The sequence below is a fragment of the Triturus cristatus genome, chromosome 7 (assembly GCF_964204655.1).
Source record: "Triturus cristatus chromosome 7, aTriCri1.1, whole genome shotgun sequence".
Taxonomy (NCBI): domain Eukaryota; kingdom Metazoa; phylum Chordata; class Amphibia; order Caudata; family Salamandridae; genus Triturus; species Triturus cristatus.
This window is the reverse complement of record NC_140590.1, coordinates 1,115,773,795-1,115,797,771: the sequence shown is the minus strand read 5'-3', so window position 1 is coordinate 1,115,797,771 and position 23,977 is coordinate 1,115,773,795. Positions and strand designations below refer to the sequence as shown.

At 39.2% G+C, this 23,977-nt stretch overlaps 2 protein-coding genes across 2 annotated transcripts; one reads left to right on the top strand and one right to left on the bottom strand.

Annotated features, from left to right (window-relative positions):
• Nucleotides 1-600: 600 nt before the first annotated feature.
• Nucleotides 601-3,782, top strand: LOC146811179 (uncharacterized). Its single transcript, XM_085618222.1, has 2 exons — nucleotides 601-703; nucleotides 1,216-3,782. The coding sequence occupies exon 2, from the start codon at nucleotides 1,257-1,259 to the stop codon at nucleotides 3,717-3,719; it is 2,463 nt and encodes an 820-aa protein (XP_085474348.1). The 5' UTR covers nucleotides 601-703; nucleotides 1,216-1,256; the 3' UTR covers nucleotides 3,720-3,782.
• On the bottom strand, nucleotides 718-23,668 carry LOC146811178 (uncharacterized). Its single transcript, XM_085618223.1, has 7 exons — nucleotides 23,659-23,668; nucleotides 14,809-14,877; nucleotides 13,519-13,572; nucleotides 9,880-9,924; nucleotides 5,790-5,873; nucleotides 5,573-5,617; nucleotides 718-5,173 (listed from the first exon to the last, which is right to left on the bottom strand). The coding sequence occupies exons 1-7, from the start codon at nucleotides 23,662-23,664 to the stop codon at nucleotides 4,877-4,879; spliced, it is 600 nt and encodes a 199-aa protein (XP_085474349.1). The 5' UTR covers nucleotides 23,665-23,668; the 3' UTR covers nucleotides 718-4,876.
• Nucleotides 23,669-23,977: the final 309 nt, after the last annotated feature.

The window sequence follows — 23,977 nt, the reverse complement described above, 5'->3', positions numbered from 1 at the left end:
CTGCAGCACCAGCCTCTCCATCTGGTCCGCTGGTAATGTTAACGGTTGATCAACCCATTGATTAACGTTTGCTAATTGCGCTGCCCTATAATACGTCTGGATGTGTGGCAATGCGATCCCTCCATCATACCAACCACGGGTCAGCTTACTGAGTCCAATCCTCGGTGGGCCACCGTCCCACAGCAGGAAATGCACCTCACTGTTTATTGAGTTGAATTATGAGTCTTGAACTTGGAAAGGCGTATATGCAATACATATACAAATCTCGGCAGGGCCATCATTTTATGTATGTCTCTTTTTAAATAAGACCATTATCCACAGTATTCTAAAAGCCTATAAACCTTTTTCGATGATTTGTACTGTGTGTCAAGAGCCATCTCCCTTATTATAGAACTCTGGTTAGTATAACCCCCAGCAACAGCCTATATTATATTGAAGCACCATTAAGGATAATCTAAATGTACAAAAAATAGGATAAATATATCTATTAGTCCTGATCTTGTTAGACTTATTAATTTTGACCTCCAGCACAGTTTGGAAGATATACTTTTATAAGCGTGTTTCTTTATTTTATAGGAATCAATGGAAACAATAAAAATGATAACACCAATTTTAGGTATCCTAGATAAAAATATCATACGTTCCAATGCAATTGGTGATAAACCAGGTGTACAGGATGAATGTAGTCAATCAGAAAAGACAGGTAAAAACATTTTTAATGACATTGTATAGTTTATTGTTAATTGTGCGTGTTCCAGTGTAATTGCTCTCAATGAGAATACATTGACCTGCCATGCTCTCTATGCTCCTTTACAAATTATGCTACTACAGAAAGCTTGTACACATAGGCATCTACGAAAACCTTTCTCCTCAGGGTACGATGTTAAAGAAAGTGGTTTTGAGACAAATGATTTGCACCATAACAGCTCCCTCTTTGCAACCAATCCTTTTTCACCAAACAGACATTGCCCTTCACGTCAAGTGTGAGGGGTTAAATGATTACAAATCTAAAGGAAAGATCAAGGTAGAACTATATTATCACATCCCACCCTGTTACCTCATCAGACAACTTTATTCTGTGTTAACTGACATCCCCATGGATGGTGTGTTAATAAGTGAATGGATTTTCTGTACTGCACAATACTTCATTTAGGGAATGTTAATAAACTTATTTCTAATAGGCTTCAATGCATGTTTTCTTTTTTTCATGCACAGATCCTAAAGAGTTAGAAACTGAAGTAGTCTCATCCTTTACTATGGAATATAATTTACGTACTCCAACATATGATTTTGATGAAGAGGCTTATGAGGAATTACACACATCTGGGCATCAGAATGAATATGCAGATGAAAGAGAAAATAATTTTGATCCAGAAGACAATGAAATCGGTTTTGAAGCACAAGACTTTACAGAGAATGTTGTAAACAATATAACTATTGTAAATGAGGGCGAAATTAATAATTCTAAAAGTCATGAAATCCAAGAAGACAATTTTTTATTTAAAGGTTCACGACACACTGTGCAAGCTGTCCTACTGCTTATCATTTGCTTTGCGGTTAGATTTAGAATTTCTGATGAGGCATTAGGGGCACTACTGGACTTAATCTGCTGCATTTTACCAGTGCCTAATAAAATGATTAACTCGTTATTCAAACTTAAGATGTTTATAAAAAAATACATCACTATTCCTAAGATAAGAAACTACTGTTCCTCTTGCTATGAAAGCATCAGCGATAATGAAAAGATATGCACTAACACCCATTGTCTAAAGGATCTTACAGAGTCTGGTGCTGTTGCATTTTTTGTCCAACATTCCATAATTGAACAGCTAAATACTATGTTTAAGAGGAGAGATTTTACGGAGGAAGTGAGAACCCACAGATATGAACACTACAAACAGAATGGAAACTCTGTAATAGGTGATGTTTATGATGGAATTGGATATAAAAACCTGTTTGATGAGGGGATATTAAGTAATGAAAACAATATCTCTTTTGTTCTGAACACAGATGGAGTGAACATTTTTAAAAGTAGTAAACTAAGTATGTGGCCTGTGTATTTGATGATTAATGAGCTCTCCATAACAAAACGCAAAGCAAAAGAAAACATGCTTGTCTATGGAATTTGGATTGGGCAAAGAAAGCCATATATGTGGACATACCTACATCCTTTAACTGAGGAATTGAGTCAGTTGGAAAATGGAGTTATGTTTACAGATCATACAGGCTCTGTTTTTGTATGTCGTGCTGCACTACTTTCATGTACTTGTGATCTACCAGCTCGTTGTTTGGTTACCAACAGTAAGCAGTTCAATGGGAAATTTAGCTGTTGGTCCTGTTTACAGCCAGGCATGACTTCAAGATCTGGAATGGGGCATTGTCATGTTTTTCCTTACAATGATGATGATCCTAAAGGACCACCACGAACAACAGAAAATCTGAAGAATGATATAAATGAAACATTAGCTAAAATACAACAGGGTGAACATGAATATTCAGTTCGTGGTGTGAAAGGTCCTTTCCGGTTTCTGTTCCTTTCCCTTTTCCCATGTATTAAGGGATTTCGTTTAGATTATATGCATGGGGTCTGCGCTGGTGTAATGAAACTAATGCTCACATTATGGTTCGGGAAGCAATATGAGAAGTCATGCTTTTCAGCACACTCTTACAGAGAACTTGTTAGCAAGAGATTACAGGCGATCAAGCCTCCACTTAACATATCAAGACCTCCTCGTAGCCTTGAAGATGTCCATTTATGGAAATCCTCTGAATACAGAAACTTCTTGCTCTTCTGGGGAATTCCAGTACTAGCTGATGTATTACCCAATCAGTTATTTATACATTTTTGCCTCTTCTCAAAAGGAATATATTTACTAGATAAAGAAAGTCTAACATTTTCAGAAATCGACCGAGCAGAGACTTGCTTGCTCACCTTTGTCAAATTTTTTGGAGACCTGTATGATCAGAGGTTCATGACTATGAATATTCATCAGTTAGTGCATCTTTCAGACTGTGTACGTCACAATGGCCCACTCTTTTCAAATAACTGTTTTCATTTTGAAGACCTAAATGGCTACATAGTGTCCCACATCTCTGGAACACAAAATGTAGAAATGCAAATCCTAAATACTGTGACATTAATTCAGATGATACCATTACTAAAAGCAACCTATAATATTGATAGCGAGATAGAAAATGCAGTCAATAGACTTATGGATCCATCGATACGTGTGGAGAGAATGGAGATAATTGATGGGTGCTTTCAAATGGGGAAAGTGACTATAAAAGATTTAACAAATGATGAGTTCCTGGCAGCGCAAAAAAGAGTATCTGTATACTTCGAAAGGAAAGTAGCATCATATGATAAAATTAGTTTAAGGAAGGGTTATTGCTATGTGTATGCAGCAAACTACAACAAACTAGTCAGACGGGACCAAAGTACAATAAAATATTTAGATAATTCACAAATGCAGTTTGGAAAAGTGTTGAAATTTATCCAGGTCACAGACATAAATAGAAAAACTCACAACTTGGCACTATTAAATCCGATGCCTTGTATAAACACATATTCCAGTGACTGCAATGTCCATCAAGTTAATCCAAGTTGGAACCAGATAATTGCAGTGTATATTTCGGAAATACTAGGAAGTTGCTGCTTTGTTTGTACCACAAAATTGTCATTTGTATGCGAATTTCCAAATCACTATGAGAGAGATTAGTGGATGCTGTTGTATTAGCAGTACCACAACATGATATAGGAGCCACTTTCTCTAAGTAGTGGATTGAACTACATTGTCTGTTATGTAACACAGTATGTGGTCACCTGGATTCTCTCTATTGTTTAATGGAAAGTTATGTACTTGATTCTAAGATTGACCTTGTGATACGTATCCCTACCAAAATCTACTTGCCTAGATGTTTAAAAGGTCTATACCATACATTTCAGCAGGTTTGAAAACTGATCTGGGGGTACTCCACCCTGTAATTACTAGGAAATGTTATATTCACATCACTTTTAACTGCAACCCGGCCTCTCCCCCACTGTAAACAAGTAATTACCAGGGCACCCGTAAGGCTATGTGTTTACTTTTACAAAATGTTTTTATAAGTACATTTTAAGTACATTTTAAATACATTTTAAATGTTGTGTAAAAGCTAGATTTTGCCACATCTATCCATAGGAAATTCACACTGTTGTGTACTATTATCAATAAGAAAATTAAATTTCTGCTAACCATTTAGTTTAAAGAGTTTTCATTGACAAATTAAGGTGGGCTATGCGTCTCAGTCATATGTGGAGATTGTTCATTGTGTTACTGATAAAAACCCATATACTTTTACTTTATTGTAATCTTTGGACTGTTGAAAATAAACCATAGTCATATGAACAAATGGTCATAAGTGCTGGGATACTTTGACCATTAATTCATACTAATATATTAATGGAGGAAGTTGTAAGATCCTCCGACCTATACATGTGTAACTAAGCATCTGCTAGTGCACCTGTTTATTTGTTAATAATGTGATATATTATTAACCTAGCCATACCGCTCGGTTTCGCTTTAACAGTTTGGACACAAAATGCTTTGGACATCTTTTTAATATTTAATGGTTCACAATTCTGCTACGATTCAGAAGCTTGAGTAGAATGTTAATAGTGGTCCAGTAGTATTCAAATTGTTTGTATTCACTAAATGTTCTGCATTGTAAATGAAGACTATATGATTAGCAAATAAGTATTTGCTTAGTATTCTGTTAGTGTTCAAGAAATATCACTTACATATCAGTAGTCTTCATGCACTAGCCTTCCCAAAAAGAATACTACTGAATACTAAAATAAGCATAAAATAGTCTTCGAATGCTATAAAAAGACAGGTTAACCACTAAATGTAGTATTCGACTTCGGTAAGGGGCTGCTCGTCACATCATCAACTTCTCCAGCAAGATCAGTCGCCACTTGGAGAGGTAAGCCTTCCATTAAACTGCTCAACAAACCCATACTTTCGACAATATTATCTTTGACTATGTCAAGAAGTAAGGATTCCGGTGCACCGTTCGCCGCTCCAAGAGATTCGCCAGCAACATCAGGTACCAAGTCAAGAGGTACGGCCGCCATTACACCATCCACAATTCCTGTTGCAGGAGCAAGCAGCCCACCCAGGGGCCCATCAGCCTGGAGGGGGAAGTGAAAGAGAAAAAAGATAGAGAAATAGAGGGAAAGGGAGAGATGGTTACATTATAGGCGAAAATTGATAGAAATGCAGCCTTTTATGAAAGATCAACTGTACTGGGACCTATTGCACGTACAGTTCAGCGCTATCAAACGGAAAAATATAAGTCAAGACAGTGGCAGTTGAATTCGTACGCACTGTCCACTGACTGTGCGACAATTATTTTCGTGGCATCTAAGCTACATTCTGCTGTTTGTAAACATGTCCTTCTAACTACATTAGGTTCCGCTTAACTCAGACTTTCACTCAAACTTTCACTCAGATTTTCACTCAAAGCAGTCTGTCATGACTTGATGAATCTTTGTGAAAACGAATATATTTTTTTATAGATTTGCTTTTACCAGAAGTCCTGACACGATGCCACTAAATGGTCTAAGGAGCTCAAGCTGAAAAGAGAAAGACACCCATTAAATATGGAGATGTACAGGGAGGGATACTGGCTCACCAACCCCCCCCCCCCCCCACTCATGCACAGGAATCACGGAAACGCGCAGTATTCATCTAGCATCATTGTTTGCTCCATGCACAATGCTCATGACATTAGCAGGTCTCTCTTACCACTTTTGTTATGAGTCCCTTCAGCGTAGACATGATGAAATTCTCGCATTCTTCAGAACTAAGGTCATCAACTGATCTTTCGCCCTACAGCAGAAAAGGAAAGGGTAAATTACTTTCGTCCCCCAATCAGCTTCTAGGTTATACATTTTGATTTGCAGTGCCTTTACCACTGCGATTACGGATACAAATGTTCATATTTCGATTTTTGATGTATGATCATTTTATTGACATTTATCGTTTTGCTGGGATCGGCTGAGATCCACAGGCAACCAATGAGTGGCCTGCTGGAGGTTTCACGCAAAGGATTTGCGCTGGTGCAAATTTACCAAACGTGTCATAAACCGACGCAAGCGTTGACTTGGGTTTTACTGCCTTGCGCATTGGAAAGTTCCCTAAAAGTAATGGAAAGTAGCATTATATGCTACTATACATCATGGGGACAGCCCGTGGGTGGACCATGGTCATTCCAAGGCTACCATCAATGGGTTTTTGATGCAAAGCCCATCTACTAACTTCTGTAGACCAGACACCAAAGCAATATGTCTCCTTATAGGTGCAAATGAGAAGTTTTACTTTCTCCAAAAATGTCTAATTTTGCATTTGTGCTGTACTATACAATACACTAACAAAGGTGTGATTCGTTTCAAATTAAATCCAATCATGGCATTGTGTACAGAAAGGCTAGCCTTCCAGTACACAACCTATGCTAGACGTATGCGGACTCCTTTGTCCCATGGTGCAAAGGTGCCTGCGAGGCAAAAGGCAGCCTGAAAGTGCAGCAGCGCATGGAAAGAGAGAAGGAGCATTTTAGCCCAGTAAACATTGTGCTGTCTTCATCTCTCCCTCTCAATCAAATCAGTGCGACAACTTAGATTGCTGCACTGCAGTGTGTGACTGATTAGTAAATCAGCCTTAGAGCCTACAACTGCTCAATATGATCTGTACATGAGGACTCTAATTTAAGCAAAAATATCCAGGGAGGTACCTGAACATTTGAGCAGGCACAGGAGAGCACTGTACATCTCTTTCTGAATGCAAATGGGCTGTCTAGTCCACAAACACTAACTCAGAGACCCTCAGTAACATGGAGCTTGCATGAGCTACGGAAAATGCAGCTCGGATACATGGAGAGACAATGACTGCTGCATGTTTACAAGCTGTGCAAACTGCACCTCGTGCCTTACCTTTGAGGGTCTGAGAAAGTAGTAAATGTCTGCCCATGTGTTTACCATCTCCGAAGGGTGCTGATTTATGACTTTCTGGAATTCACAGAATTTTCCTGAAATAAACTTGGAAGGCTGATTTCCATGCAAAATCCTGAGAAATCAATCAGTGGAGGGCCACAACTGCTGAAGACACTGTGCTTCCTCCAACAAGATCCGCGGACCTGCATTTGCCCAGTAATCCTGTACTGACTTGAGACCGTGCACCCCGAAGACTCAGGCTGCGCCCACTGAACCACTTTAACCCCTTCGCTGCGGCGGGAATTCCGCCGCAGCGCTGGGGGGTGCGGGGGGCAGCGCGGTGGCGCTGTGCTCATGACGGAGCCACTCCGTCATGAGCCACGGTTGAGCTGTGCTCATAACGGAGTGGTTCCGTCATGACGGAGCCCAGTTGCGTTGTCCCCCCGCACAGGCGGGGAAACAGCGCCGCGTGTGCGGAGCAGCCGCCAACGGTCGTGGCATGACGGAACCGCTCCGTCATGAGCACACGGCAACCGTGGCTCATGACGGAGCGGTTCCGTCATGAGCGGGGAAGGGGTTAAGACCAGCATGTTAGTACTGCAAGCCTCCACATGTGGTTGGAATAGAGAAATTTCAATGTATTGACTCAAGCACAAAGGACTTCAGACAACTTCTGCCCACCTCAGTACTGAGGGTAAGCACAAGCAAAATTATGGCACATTTGAACCTATGGGAAATGTATCCTGCGCCTGTGCCTAAATCATGCCTCTACAACAGGCTATTTGGGTTTCTCCCTGTTAGGGTCACCCGAGAGCACTGGAAAAGGGGGGTATAGCATCCATGAGGGGAATCATAATCAAAACCAGTGGGCGCTTAAGCTGATCCACAAATGTAACACCCCAGTGATGCAACACAAAGAAGTGCAAATTATTTTTTATGGTGCGAAAAGAGCCCTTTGCCAGTGCAAAATCCCTTCTGTACTGGAAAGCAAATACCAATAGTTTGGTGGCTGTCGCTTTTCATCACCTTACTTCACTTTGCAATGGTGCAAAGTGTTACTACATTTAGGCAATGGTGTTTGTTTGTTGATTGCTTGCCCTCATACTATCTCCCTGAGAAGACCGTTACTGGTCTCTCTCACTACCCTGAAAGTCTAGTGCAGAAGAGTTCTCTTTGCAGTTTGCAGAACCATGGCATGAGGGTCCTGTGGACACCATTGCTAAACAACCTCAGCAGTTGGGAGTCAGTGGCTCTTGTCTCCTCTGTGGCCTCCTGAAAGATGTCTGATATTAGCCAATCACAGGAGTTGACAAACAGCGACATGCCATCTACGCTCAGCTCAGTCTCACAATCTGGTGATTCCCAGATTCAAGAAAAGCTCCTGCGGCGGCAGAAGCTTTCTGGTCGGTACGACCAGACTCTGGAACTCTCTACCCCAGAGGTTAAAAGACAAAACACACTTGTTGGCTTTCAGGAAAGCGTTAAAAACATGGCTGTTAAATCTCTCACTCTGAAATAAAATCTTATGGCTTATTTTACCTGATGAGCTAGCGCCTTGACCCCTTCGGGTAATTGTATCACGCTATCTAAATCTCTTTTTCATTTCATTAATTAAAATCAATAGACATGTCATTCTGCAACCTCCTGGAAATGCACATCTTGTGACGTTAACCTATGATACATGGATCACACCGCCAAATTACAGACAGGTTGCAACAATTTGGTTCACAATTTGCACCTATTATTTGCAGCCTGTCTGTTAATATGTGAGACTACTGTTCCAACCCTGACTCCCCTAAACACAAATAAGGGTATTGAGTATTTATGGACTTCAAACTCTGACATGTGAAGCTAGTAAATCAGTTAACGAAAGAACCTGCTAGAGCAAACAATTCTTTATTTAAATATTTCATTGTCTAGCTTTCCTGCAAAGAGGTAAAGGTACAATCACAGTAGAGCGTTGCAGTCCCGACCTTGCCAATTGACCATACTTTGTATCTCGTTAATCTTCTCATCCAGAATCACATTTTAGCAATTCAGATGCAGGCGCGGGCGGCACAGGTAATAGTGGTGGGGTGGGGTAGGGGGTTAAGTCGACAGATGACAGGATAGGTAACATTTAACAAACAAATTAATAAAACCTCTTACCTCCCCATCGCCCCACCACTCGTCCCTATGCCTGCCATGCAGGTCAGATTGGCGATCTATGCACTGGTTGATGTTGTCCAGACATATCACTTTTAAACAAATGTGAATTAACATCAAGAACCCATAATACTAGCCCAGTGTCGGTCCAGAAGGCCGAGGTCTGAGACTAAATTCCTGCAAAAGTAAAATTAACTGACAACCAACTTCATGGGAGACAAATTAAGGGCTAGTTTCGATTTAGTCATGAAAAAAATTTGAAAATATATTTTTTTCAAACACATAAAAAAACAGGTGTAAATTCCAAAGTGTTGTTAAAGGTACGCTTTAGGCGCATGTTTCCGACCAAACATAGCCCTAGACAGGACCAGAAGCGCCTTTACGAACAATGAGGGTTGTGAGTGACATTACAATATCTTCACTATGGAGGTAAACTGGGAAGGATTTGTGAAGCAGTGAAATCCCATGGGCCTTGCAAATATGGGAGAGGATCCACAAAAACAAATGAATCCATAAACATATACAAGGTTCACCAAATGATCAAGAACTATGTAAAGTGGCCTGTGTCAGTGTAAAATATCTATCAACAGACTCAATAAAATGCTATGCATTAGGTTTTAGTATTTGAGGGTCAGCTAGCTGCTTTTTACTCCATACCTTCAAATCCGTCCCTAGCCCACAAAATTGCCACCCTACTCAGTGATAAAGCAGAACAAGAGGAAATCCATTTTGTCAACAGAAATTTTAGAAGTTCACATTACCGAAATAATGTCTTGCATCTCTTCAATGGTGAAATCAGATACACCCTGTAAAAGAGTTAAGACATTTCTGAATTGCATTTCATGCCACCATTAGGACCAGAGTTGTTCTTGTCTGTAGAGAAAATGTGAACATTCTCCATAGACTGCTACATCTAAAAATGCAAGAGAACTGAGGCAAATAGACTGTCCTTGCCCTTAAAGAGGAATCAGCCATTTTAGAAGCATGCCAATATTCTTACAGTTCAGACACCTTTAAATATAACACACAGAGCCATGCTAGCACATTTACTAAATAACATACTTTGGCACTTTGATGCTCTGGAGTGAAGGAGTGGGCCATCATAGTCATTATGTTTTACCAAAAGGCTGATACATTTGAAAACATTGCGACTTTGTCCATACCTTTGCAACGCTTATGTAAGGGACAGCAACCAACCAAGGAATACTTGGGTTTTAATTTAAATATTTTAGGAACTTAACTCATCCATCTTGTTTCCCAAAATAAGTTTAGACAATTACAATCTAGGTTTCATCTTATTCCATAAAAAATAGCAAAAAGAGAGTCAATCATTTGAACTAGAGATACTCACATGTATCATAGAGATACTAAAAAGGACAGTCAGGCCTACATAATTTTAATTTGATTTTTAAACAACCCCATCATGAAAGAAATAATGATTCTTGTTTTCAGATGTATGTAACATTTAATTTTAGCTGTATCTCTACAACTGAACATGTTCGTTGGATTCCAAAGAAACCAAAAGAGTCCATTTTTAGTTTTGTACAATATTTATTTAAAAGAAGGATTTGGGATTTCTGAAAGTTATCCTTATAGCCTGAGATATCAGTGAATAAAGCACCTTTCCAGAAGAAGCCAGAATTTATTTTTTGTTTCTGGTGCTGGAGGCATTTTCTTATCCATCTCTTTGTGGGGTATTTTCCAAGGCTATATATTTGCCACACCCTTGTCACCTCTAAAAGCCAGCACTGCTTTCAGCATCTTCCATCACACTAATTTTGATATGACTCTGAGTTATTTGTTTTTCCACCTTCTTCTCATTCACTCCATCTAAATTCTATTTGTGGTGATACCAGCACGTGTCATTGGAAGTTATATAAAACTTGGACATCTAATATTACATAATTTTTCAAGCTACAAAAACAAATTGACATGCTGGTATTGTCAAGTCTTGATCACTGTTCCCTTCTTATCTAAGCTTTTTCAGTGTATGCTCAATCACAACTCCAGTTGACATTTCCTGTGGCTATATTTTCCCTTGAGTTTAGTCCTACCTTCTGCAAACATTTCAACTCTCCTCATTTCCATCCAAAGAGTCCCTTTTGACTTCCATTTTAAATGTAATTTGCTGGTAGGCTATTTAAGAGTGGTAATGTTATTGCCTCTTTTGTATAGATTTATTATTTGTTATTATCCCTTCCTCTGAGGACTGCCTCTTGGGTCCCCCTTTTTAGTCCTTACACTCCCAGTGCCCAGATCTGTGTTCCTTTGTTTTACACAAATACCACTAAAAGTTAAAAATGTCTAAGTCTTTGTCCAATCTATGCTACTTACTTTTCTTCATTTAAATCAGTCATCTTGTGGCTGCTTTAATTTATTCAGATTGTAAATGTATTTACTTTACTCCTTTGTTTCTTTTTGCTTCTAACATTTATATGGATAATTTACAATTATGCTACTAATAGAACATAATTATTCTTTTGTTAAGCGCTTTAGAAAATGCGCTTTATAAATTCTGTTAAATCGGGCGCAAAGGGCATGTAATCAGTACATATGGTAACGTCAACATTCCGCTCTGGTATGCTTTCTAAATAGGTCACAGGTGTGTGTATTAGAAAAGGGTAGGTGCTGATATGGTTTTATTGAAAAACCACCAACTGCAATCATTTCAGGACATTTACTAGAAAATGTCCAAAATATGTACTGTGGGATTGATTCACAAACTGCATCTAGTAGTACATACATCAGTACTACAGTAGTACTACTTACTTGCTAAGAAAAGTAATTTACAAAGCTATGGGTGACAATCTCGACCTTTAACTCTCCTATCTTTTCAATGGGTTGATGCTCATATGTTTAGGTTAACTACTTGGTAGCAAATGTGTGGAAGTGGCTGGAAAATGGGGAATACCTTCTTCTAAAAGGAAGGATTTTAGTGAGGATTAAGAAGGAGTTTAGGAAGGGCAAACAGGGTTTTTAGGGCGGGAACAATTCCCACCCACAAAATAACCAGCCCACTCCTTTTCAGAAAGTGCACTTCTACTATAGCACAACATTATCCAGCTCAGACCTTGAGTAAGTCCAGCAGCACACATGGTCACTCTCAGGTAGTACAAAACCCTGCCATAGAAGACACTGGAGGCAGGGACTTTAAATAGAACCCAATAGGAAATAATATTTAAATAAATACATTTATGAATAAATATTTAATGTTAAAAAAACATCTAAATGAAAAATAAATATAATTTCCGATACACTATTTCATTAACTTTTTATATTTAAAAAGAGTAACTTTCATTTTGAAGACATTTTAAAAAGAATATACATTAATTCTATGCATAACTTTTTTTAAATTTCAATACTGAATAAATAAACTTAAACCTTTTTTTTAGGAGGGTGTTTTTTTAAATATAACTTTAAAAAATGTTTTAATGTTATTTAATATACTTCAAAGTGGTAAATATGTAAGTTACTATGAAATTACTAGAGATGTACATTTTTATTTTGTCCTACATTTAATATAAATAAATAAAAATGATGTTGCATTAATATTTAACATTTAATATTTTAAACTGAAAAATTACCCTGTCCTTTAACAGCTCCCATGTGGCAGAGATCTCTGCATACCTATGCAATGTTACAAGTAGTAACTTTACACTTGTAAATGTGGTTTACAATATTTTTCAGTGGTTGGAGACGTGTAAGTCTTCTCTTTGTAGTACATTTACAGATGGAAATGGTGATTAGCCAAAAGTATATAAGTATATACTAGTAAGTTTAAGAGTACATTAATATGTGTAGATTTACTTGTGTAAATTGACCTTTGTGAATAATTCTTCTTAGAGTGCTGAAAAAACTGAATTTTCATGCAGGATGAAATGTTTTTGTGGGAATAATATCACTAACAACAATATTTGCCAACATATACATTTTTTCACAGTTCGTAAGCTTTGAAATGTGAACTTCTTTGAACTTCGCACAACTATGCATTTGTAATTTTAATTGTGTACACTTCTAAAATAAATTTTAAAATGTATAGAATCAATTCTTTATTTTTTCTGCTGAGTTGCCTGATATTTTGCATGCATTGTTTTCTTTTCAAAGGCGAAAGCAACCAAGAGTGGCTTACAATGCACTTCGAGAGGACTTTGTGCACTACACAAAAATCCAACCTTAAACTTAAAGCCTGGTCTTTGATCCTATGACTAGGTTTCTATTAATGCAAATCTCTCTGATTAGCTAGTTGGGTTGTAGAAATCAGTCACAAGTTAGGCATAGCTCTAGTGATCTACGAAAGGCAACATCTTGACATCCCTACTCATTACTAGTTCAATTATAAATTGTGCAACTGGTATCAAAGTTCAGGTTGGTGCACAGCCTCATATCGGAAATCTCCTTACCATTTCATAAAGGATTTCTTCCATGGAGCAGCCAAGCTTCTCAGCCATTTCACCCTAAAAGAGATATCATCAAAAATTGTATTTTAAAGTTGCTGTTGGTCTTTGTCAAACATGCACTGAAGTCTCATCTGCTAGTTAGTGATTATGACTTTGATAATGCATTGCATATCCATATCACATCGAAGCTCCATCAGGATCATAAAATCCGTCAACTTTTGGTTCATCAAACACAGGCCATCTAGGTCTGTGGTGAAAGATGTGTCTGCATGTGCTAATGGTCGAATGAGATGTGCATGCAAAGTACTATCATCTTAATTATTCTGGTGAGGACCTTCACCCAACCCCCTGCAGACAGCCACTGCCATGGCTTGCATGACCTTTGGCTGTGCACGGCTTGGGTTAGCCACAGTACCAACCATTCATACATGGTCAACCTACAACAGACATTCATGACCCCTTTTTTTCCCTAAATGTTTTTCAGATCCTTTGGGACTCTCTGGGAAACTAGTGCAGACCCCGCACTCCCTTGAAACTCCGTAACGCAGACCATAGTTTTAAGAATTTGGCTCTAGCTGGGTCCACCTTGGACCCTTCCACAAGGTCCAGGGCATCCGGGTACCCTTACCCTGCCCCATAGACATTATTTGTTTAATCATTTTCAATACACCAGGACCCAGTCCTCATGTCCTGAAATAATGGTTGTTTCTCCTCTTGTTGCAGCCAGCAAAGTGAGAGCGAAACAGCCAATGTGAAAAGAGAATCCTTCGGCCAATCAGATTACTCTATTATTTGCATGCTTGCAGGACTCTCTCAAGATTCCAGCGAACCCATCTGTTCAGATAAAGATATATTTAATCGTTAATTTTGAAAATGACTGAACACATTTCCACTGAATCTTTAAAAGCACACTTTCTCGATAAAGATTTAGCTTTCTGCCAAATTTCATGTCATTCCTTTTCTATGTTTTAGGAAAAAGTGCTGTTCAATAATCTCTACGGCAATTGCCTGTAGAAATTGCATTTGTGGGGCCCCTCTGATCTGGGCCCCTGCTTGACCGATCACCCCAGAACTTTTAAGGAACGAGCTTAAATTGATCAACTTCTTTTTGGAAAGTTTAGTGAAGATTTGTCAAACGATTCACAAATTATTAGCAAACCAGAAAACAATATTCCTATGGTAACTATGTCCTAACTATAACTATGGCGTGATGACTGCCACTGTATAATGCACACACACACACACACACAAATATGTTCTGTACATATATCCAGAATAATAGTCACTTCTTACCACAGTATGGAAGATGTCACTAAAAGTGCACTTCATCATAAAATCTCGATCTGGTCCTTCTTCCCACTCCTGGAGGAAAAAGACAAAAGAGTACAAAAATATAATTTAATACCAAAGTGAAGTTGCCTTTAAAAATATTAAGTGTATTCACACTCTGGAGTGGACTGATGGGGTTAAGTGCTTGGTATTCAGCTGAATTTTCGTATATATCTCTAAACATAAAGACACGCTTACTTTCAAGTGCTTTAATTTTGACATGTCAGTTCAAGGGGCTTATACAAAGTGATAACAAAGTATTTATGCTGCATGATTATGATTTTGTTACAGATGAATTATGAATTTAAAAAAGGCATTTTCTTATCTGCGTATGTTACTATTTCATCTTAATCACATTGTGCCTGAAGAATTTGTACTTTGTGCTGTGTAATGTTCAAGTGGTAGTGGCACCTTTATAAGTAAATACATTTTTGTGAGTGTACATGCCTGTTGCGCCCCCAGGCCATATTGTGTAATATGGACCCCGATGTTTAATGGACAGAGAAGATGTGAAGGTGTGCAGTGGTAGTACTGGAAGGAAGGAGACAGGGGGAGTGCATACTGGTGGCTGTTCCCCAGTGTTATTTGGGACAGGGGTGGGGGAGAAGTGCTACTTTATTGATTGTTTTTCTGATGTATGCAGCAAAGGTCAATGGCCCTTTCAAATGCAGGAAGGAGACCAATGATATTCTTTCGGGGAGTGTTTCAGTGCAGCAAGACATGAAAGGAAATGTTTGGAATCTGATCACTAAACATGGGGGTCTGGCAAGGATTTAAGTAGGACGAGTCCTGCCAGTGCTCAGCACCGGCAGTTCTAAAAAGCAGGTGCTGAGATGGGTTCCTGTCACGCTTTCCATTTTTGTTCTCACCATCGGGATTGAAAAAAAAAATCACAACTCTGCAGCAGTACCACCTTTCACTGCCTTTGATGAAACTTCAAAGAGACTCGTTATATTTCTTTCATAGTCTCCTCATTTCAGAACTGTTGCATTTTCAATATACTCAATAATGAAGTCATGGTTGTTGCTTATTTATCTTATGCAATTAATAACCATTGACAAAGTCAATAGTCCTGGTTTGTCACGTGTTGTATTATATACCTGGAAGTGTTCACAGAAGCAGAAAAATACCAGTCGGAGGGCACAAAATGCTAAGCACAGATTCTTAATTACATTGGCCAATCCCCTTTGAGGGACGTCCCAGTTTTTTCATCCCACTTAAAGCCCTGGGGTCAGTTGTTTACAATCAGGTGCTGCTGAGGTGATATGACATGTAGGGCATTTAATGTATATTGTCACTTTTAAGAACAAGTAATAATTTTACTATGTACTGTTTGCATGCCTTCCAAATTTACCTAAATGAATAGCTAACACTGGGAACTTTCTCTCATGAAAATTAATAAGCAATTAGCATCTCACAACCATTCCTGGATACCCTTCTTCGCATGGTGCTTTCTGCATGTGGAGCCTAGACAACCTGATTCACAAAGCTATTCTCAAATCTAAGTTATCATTTATAAGAGCTAATGGTTTGGTTTAAAAGTGCAAGGAATTCACAAAATACATTTATAAATCTATTTTCTCTGCATACAATATTATGTATAGATAAGTCATACTTCAGGTTTCTGGAGCGGTCGATCTAGGGTCGTGATATACTGGAATAATTGTTAATGCCCATAGAGTTTGTGGGTAACTATTCACCAGCTATTCCCACCTCAGGAACTTTGCTCCTTTCAAGGCCGGGAATAAATCCCTATCCAGAGTGGCAAAATGAGGCACATACAGCAAAATTCCTGGCTACTCGAATAAGGATCTGGGACCTGCAAGTGCCTGGATACCCTATCAGGTGATTAGCCGCACTTTATAAATCCTGATTGATTGATTCATAGGCTATAACACACTCATGATATGGTTAACAGGACATCCACCATGTTTGCAATGGAGTATCATGTGCATCAAACTCTAAATAATGCCATTTGTCTTGATGAGGCAACTCTATCTTCTTGCTACATTTCTGCTTTTCTTCCCTTATGTAGAAAGCAGCTTGAAGAGGATTCTCAGATAAATTTCAAGTAATTTGTATAAAACGTTTTAAGCCCAAGAATTAGGAGGCTGCTGTTATGTTCGGTTTCACGGACACATGGACAGTGTCAGTGAGTAAATCACAGATCGAGGGCAAAAAGAGAATTGCAAAAGAGCTAAACATTTACGAATATTAGATTGGATAAATACATATTTACCATAAGTTGAAAAATTGAAGGTAAAATATTGTGAAAATCTTATTTTTCAGAGAGAAATTGTCAATCAGTACATGGATGCTCCTGCAGCTGTTCTCAGACTCTCTCTTGGATAATGTGCAATATCTTGTGTTTGAGCATTTATTTTTTTATGCTACACACTTTGACTCATTCATGCCTGGTCTTTGCGAGATGGCTGTATACTGGGAAATGACTATAACCCCAGCACTTTTTACGCCACCTTACCCTATGACTGGGCAATTAGAGACATTATCTGTGAGTTCTTTTTCAGTGGGTGTTGGGCTTTTCTGGTGAATAATAGCGATCCTTGGATGTTTGGGAAAGTATGGCTATGTATGGTTCTTTGGAACCACATATTGATAGGATGTCGTAGTCACACACATTCACTGAGATGGCAAAACCTCAACTCTTAAGACATTGGCTTAAGTTCATGTGACTTTAAAATACCTACACAATATGAAAGAATGTGTGGTGGGACATGAAAAGAGGCCAGTGGTTCCATAGGAAGTTACAGCACAAATTGCTATGCAAAGTTTGGAGCTGCAAGAGATGTCTGGACAAATTCATTGATAGCTTGAGGTTATGGAAAGCAGGCAGAACTATTATTTTCTTAGGATTCAGGTTGTTCCAGAAGGATTTAAAGAAATGAACATGAGGGGCTATGTGGTGTGCCTATCCCAGTAGGCTATTTCAGAGCATGTAGAGTGTGAGTTTTACAACTATAGTAAAATATCCAACTGGTTCCTATTTAAGGCTCTTAGGTCCAGTGAAACTATAGCTTAGCCAAACATCATTTTGATCGGTGCAGGTTGTTGTTTGCCAAGAGAGCTAGTTTAGGCCTGTTCTTGTGGGGCAAAGGTAATGACAACTGATACGGTCATCTTTTGTCCAGTCTAATTTCTTTTGAGCTTTCATTGAATGCTGGTAGTGGCTCAGATCAAGATGTGAAATATTATTTGCAAGAACCTTTTTTATTTTATTTTGGAGTTAGACATTACAGCATGTCATGGTAATTGTGTTACATAATTATGTATCTCACCAGAAAAAAATAACTGTTCTAGAGTTACAAATTGCCCTCTACATCAATAGGAGTGCACATTTAGGTCTATAGGGATTCACACATATGGGTTCCATCTATAATTGACATTCCTTACCCACTGAAAAAGCAATCCCATGTCTTAGGGTGATATTGAGTACACTGGGTCAGGTACATTTCAAATGGGCCCCAAATATCCCTGGTCTAGCCACTTCCAAGTGCAGGTCTCGATATGTGCCAGCATTTAGGTTGCACTATATCACACTCTTTAGCAACCTTTTTGCTGTCAGAGGGGCATTCTAGCCAATGTAATGATACAGGCAGTATCATTGGTGTTTAGTACATATTTTGTAAACATTTAAAGTGTTGCATTTAATGCTGGTGCTCATGGATACTGTGCCTGGAGCAACAGTATGCCCATTTTTTTCTTACAATTGAACCTCCAGGTCTGTCTCCTAATAACAGGTGGCAAGTGCCCTCTTCCTCTGATGACCAGTCTCCATCTTGTGGAGTTTGACCATCCATCCATTGCTATATTCAAGTCTCACGACTTTTGTTAACACCAGAAATTTGGGCGGTCCATCATTCTGAAATACATGACTATATCAAGTGGGCCGGTAGTCCAGGATCAGGTACACTGAGTCTCTCTTTCTCATTTGGCAGAGCAAGTGCCCAGGTCTACCTTTAGCCATGACACTTTAGCAAGTACCAAATGGAAGGGTTTGAGGGATGCCAAAGTCTGGGGATGGGGCTGGGCGTTTCATCAGTGCCAGACATAGATAATCTCTCTGATGGCTGGTGTATGCATCTTCATTAGCATGCACCCGACAGAATCACAATGTCTCTTAGATTCTTGTTGGATGGCAATTTTTATTAAAGCAAGATTCACTCTTGGCATAATAAAAACTGGCAGGAAAACTAGGAGGGTGTAACCGTGGAGTCCATAAGGAGGCTTTGCCACTGTCTTTGTCTAGGCTTGTGTTGTGTCTATCAAGAGATTAGTTCATGTTATTCAGTCACACCAAAAACGGTGTCAGTTTTTCCAAATAATCATTGCTTGGCCTCTTTTCATCTCTAAATTTAGCGCTCTTGAATCCTCTTGATTCCTGGAGTTAAGATAGGGAAGCCCAACACAGTTTTATAGTCTCCATCTGATCTACAAACAAATGTCTACATGTACTGATGTTTTTAGTATGTTATTAGTGATCATGAGACACATACTAAGCTGGTCAAGGCAGACTACCCAATTTCAGACTACTCAGCCTCATTTTTTTCTTACAAATAAGAGCCAAATAAGAACAAACAAGAGCCAAATAAGGATGATATCCATAGGGCTGAGACCTGGAGGAGTCATTGTGGGACAATAAAGGGGGAATTGGGAAGAAGATGGTGAAAAATTGGGAATACACAGTTTGGCAGGGGTTTCGATGGATTCAAGTTTTGCAATTTGAAATGTATGGCTTCAATGGATAGATCTGGTATCTAAATTAGAACACAAAAGGGTTAAATATAGCACAGGAGGATATCATTAGCAATCAAATATTATACAACAATTTATTAGAAGTTGTATGCATATTGTGAAGAAAGTTCAAGAATTTTGTCAGCAACCAGGTTACGTTACTGTAAAATTCAACACAGAGTGCGACTATACTTGTCAGAAGCAGCACATGAAAAATTGGACAAGTTTAGTGGATGACCAGAGAGGCTGATTGATAGTGAGGGTAGCACAAGGGCCAGTACAGATGATGGTTTGCTCAGAATATGAGAAAATCGTGAATGGTCCTTGGATGCTTCAGAATCAGATACTCGAGTTGGTGGGCTGGTTAACGGCAAGGCCACATATTACCTGTGGAATTTCAACTTATTTATGAACCCCTCCTTCTTGGTGCTAACTGAAGGTTCAGAGTTAGAATGGTTATTTTCAAATCATGACAGAGGATATAAAAGGGGATCTCTGGTTACTGGATATTTGGTCACTCTGGTATGGTGTACAAGTGGAGCACACGTATTTCTCTGTGTCACATCAATATGACATTTTCCCCTTTTTATAATTTGTATTGCATGCACATTTGGAATTTTATCTGTTGGTGATAGCCAATCACAACCAAGTCAATTAGTTACAATTTGTCACCAAGAATATCAGCTGAGCTACCGGATGTTTGTTCACTCCAATGTTTTAGGAAACACTATTTACATGATCCGGAGTGTTAAATTTCTACAGCGTAGTTTAACCTCCTAGGATATTGTATGGGATGCATTCACAGCAGTAATAGTAGCTGCATGCTAGGCATAGGAGGGCAAAGGAGGAGGTATGGAGCCTGAAAGAACATGGATTACATTACTAGAGCTCCAAATCCTGCACACTAAAGCAGTGAAAATTGTGGACTGCTGAGTAGGAGAGGTTACAAACAGAAGGTGTGGTTCCAACTACACCCTCAAATTCCATTTGAAAAATGTGGCCTTATAATAAATGGTATATGGTTATAGCTAAGCTAACCTTGGGAAGAGTACTGGTTGTTCAAATAATTGAACACAATTTGCAGAGTGGTATCACAGCTGTAAAAACTGGGCTGGTGAACTGGATTCAGGGAGCAGAATATAGTGTTATCGTTTTCAGGTAGCATTATAAACATCTATACAGTCAAGATGAGGGTGGAGTGCAGTCCTGGCAAGGACTGGAACTTTGGACTTTGCCAGGGCTCATGTCAAAGGCCTGAGAGGATCCATTACCACACAACTACTTTGTTGTTATTGGCTGTATTGACTCTTGTTTGGCTGGACTGGCCATTTTGGAAAATGAGAAGGCATTCAATATATCCAAAAGTTTCCCAAAAGGCTTGATTGATAATGAAGTTAATATACTGCATTCAGTCTTTGTATAAAGCCCCAATAGCAAGGGTGGTTATTGGGTGACACACCTCTTTCCATGTTACCCACTAGGGATGTTCTCTTCCACATTACATACTACATGTCTTCCTTCTACCACAGCCGTTTTTCATCTAGAAAGTTCTGTTCCTTGTACTTTGGAGCAGACCTGAAGGCTGCTAGAGACTGCCAAATCAGGATATCCACTCAATCAGTACCCTCCCAATAGTATGGCAAGTCTCTCTAACGCAATTGCTCTTACCATTATGTCCCTTTTTAATCTCTCCATGGACTCCGCCTCAGTCCCTATGGTTTGTAAAGGTGCCTATGTTTCTTCATCCTAAAAAAGTCTAAACCTTACCCTAATAATCTCTCTAATTATCATCTTATCTCGCTGCGACATCCTCAGCAAATGTTTGGAGAGCATCATAAATAATCAGCTGTCAACATTCCTGGAAGAACACAGGCTCCTTGATCGAACTCAGGCAGCTTTCAGAAGATGTCACAGTACTGTGACAGCAATAGTCTCCTTGACTGATACCAGATCTTCCTTGGATAAGGGGACCCACTGCCTGCAATTAAATGAAGAAAAGACTGAAATACTTCCATTCGGGAAAGTCTAACATATGTGGAAGTTGGATTGGTGGCCATCCAAACTGGGACTTGCTCAGTCCCCAAAACGAGTAGTTAAAAACCTTGGTGTCATGGTGGACCCTTCTCTATCCATGAAACAACATGTCTTAACCATATGTGGAACCTGTTGTGCCACCATGTGACTATTGAAAAAAGCATTTCCTTGGCTCCCCTCCAAAGCTAGGAAAACTCTAGTTCAAGCTTTCTTCACTATTCATCTCGAATATAGAAATGCCCTACTTATTGGCACCAAGGAGAGCTTACTGTCTAAACTGCAGGTGGTGCAGAATACTGCAGTGAGACTTGCGTGCAATCTTCCATTTGGAACTCCCTCTGCTCCAATACTACACTCTCTGCATTGGCTACCTATTTGGAAAAGACTCATCTTTATGATGTTCTGCCTTACTCAAAATCATTGAATGCCCCAACCTACCTACCAAATAGACTCAGATACTATCTCCCACCCAGAATGTTGAGATCCACCAACAAAACCCTACTTCAAATTCTACTGATCTGTACCTCTAGATTTGGTAGGAGGTCTTTCTCCTACCTGACCCATTTTACTGAAATAAACTTCCCCCACCAATCCGTTTATGCACAGAAAGTTTAAAAACCTCCTAAGAATGTGCCTGTTTTAGCTAGTCTTTGTTAACCTTACACTCAGCTGAAACACCGAGATATTCCTGCTGGGATCGTTTTTAGCGCTAGACTAACATATTTTAACAAAACATGGAATTGCCCATGTAGTACTTAATGGAAATGGGCGTCAAGGTTTCTATCTTTTGTGATAGGCAGTCTCACAAATAGCAAAGTTGACCATTTAGTTGGTAGTTACATCTGCAGACTATGTTGGTATCAGTTTGTAAGTTGATCTATGATGAGCTCCTGAAGTGTTGTTTCAGACTAATCAAGAAATAGTGACTGATGGGCTTTCACCCCGCACCCTGCCCGTCCAATAGGAGAAACAGAAGGTGTACCACTGGCGTGGGGAAAATGGAGTCCTGTGTGATCCCATGCATGGCATCTGTCTGCTCATGCATGGAATTGTGAAGGGCCCCTGCAGTGCAGTAAAACATTAATTTGTCTCACACGGGACTGGTAGTGTGGTAATAGTACTATTGTCATAGTTCGGGGAATCTAAGTTTTGTAAATTGTTCACTTCTTCCTTCCCTATGGCTGAGCCCCAAAATTAATGGGATCGGTTACTAAGAGCTATTTTTCCCCCATAACATATAGTTTAGCACATTGGAATGTTGTGAGCAACAATTAAAAAATGACACAAGAATTGTAATGGCTGGTTTAGACAATTTACTCAAATTGTCCAACATTTTTCTTTGTATTTCTCTATGCTTGATTTTTAATTTCTGTCTTGGGAAGTGAAATTAGCTTTAGCGACCTTCGGGCTTGGATAATTCAGTTGTTGTATACCTCGTCCATCATTATTTCCCTTGGTCTATGACTCAAGCCAATAATCTGGGAAAAGAGCATTTATTGACTAGTTCAGCCATCGGCACAATGCTTTAATAATACAGTTCAATATCTTCCTTGCATTGGCTGGCTAATCAGTTATGTGTGTCTTTTAGTGTATTCCCCTAGATGCATGCCATTTTTATTCACTATGACACGTTAATAGTGTAATCTATAGGGTCTGTGTTTTGAGTATTCAGTGAATTGTGCTGTGTACAGGACTATCCCTGGGGCATTTGATTTGTTGCTCAGTGCACTCTAATTCATACTGAAATCTTCTAGGTTTGTAGTTTGATTTTTTACTGCATTGTGTACTGAGGTGAACTTTCCTGAAGTGTGGTTCTTGATTTTCAAAATATGTCTATCCCTGAGATGTGCGGTTCACTAATAATAGAGATTTGGATAGTCCAAGATTATTTTAAATAGCTTCCTCACCTCTGACACCGGGGAATCATGCCTACTACTCAGAATTAGTGAGCTGAAGGTTGTAAAGACCTGTCGGTTACTAAGAGTACTGACTACCTAAGCCATCTTCCCACAGGGTGCCCCTACTCACCGACATCTTGGTATCCATCTGAGGAAGATAGAAAGATGAAGACGTTGGTGCAAAAAAAGAAGGAACAAAAGATGAGCATAGTGTTCCGAAATGTTCATTTTAAGCAACTGCCACACAAGTGCTTACATTATAAAATAATTTGTGCCAGAGGCCACTGCGGCTTGCACCTGTTGCCCCTGCCAGTGTTGCCAATGACAGTATGAATAGTAGGACTAACCATCACACCGATAAAAGTGTGTCGATTCAGACTATTCCAGGCCCTTCAAGTATAAGAATGGCTCTTGAGGCACCAGAAACCACCCGCTCAAATTAAGCACAA

Excerpts from the sequence above, each read along its gene's own strand:
- LOC146811179 (XM_085618222.1), top strand. The coding sequence starts at position 1,257 with ATGGAATATAATTTACGTACTCCAACATATGATTTTGATGAAGAGGCT.
- LOC146811178 (XM_085618223.1), bottom strand. Across the intron at positions 13,573-14,808 it reads GTGACATCTTCCATACTGTG|GGTGAAATGGCTGAGAAGCT; the intron begins GTAAGAAGTGAC and ends TATCTCTTTTAG. Across the intron at positions 5,174-5,572 it reads GCATCGTGTCAGGACTTCTG|GCTGATGGGCCCCTGGGTGG; the intron begins GTAAAAGCAAAT and ends TTCCCCCTCCAG.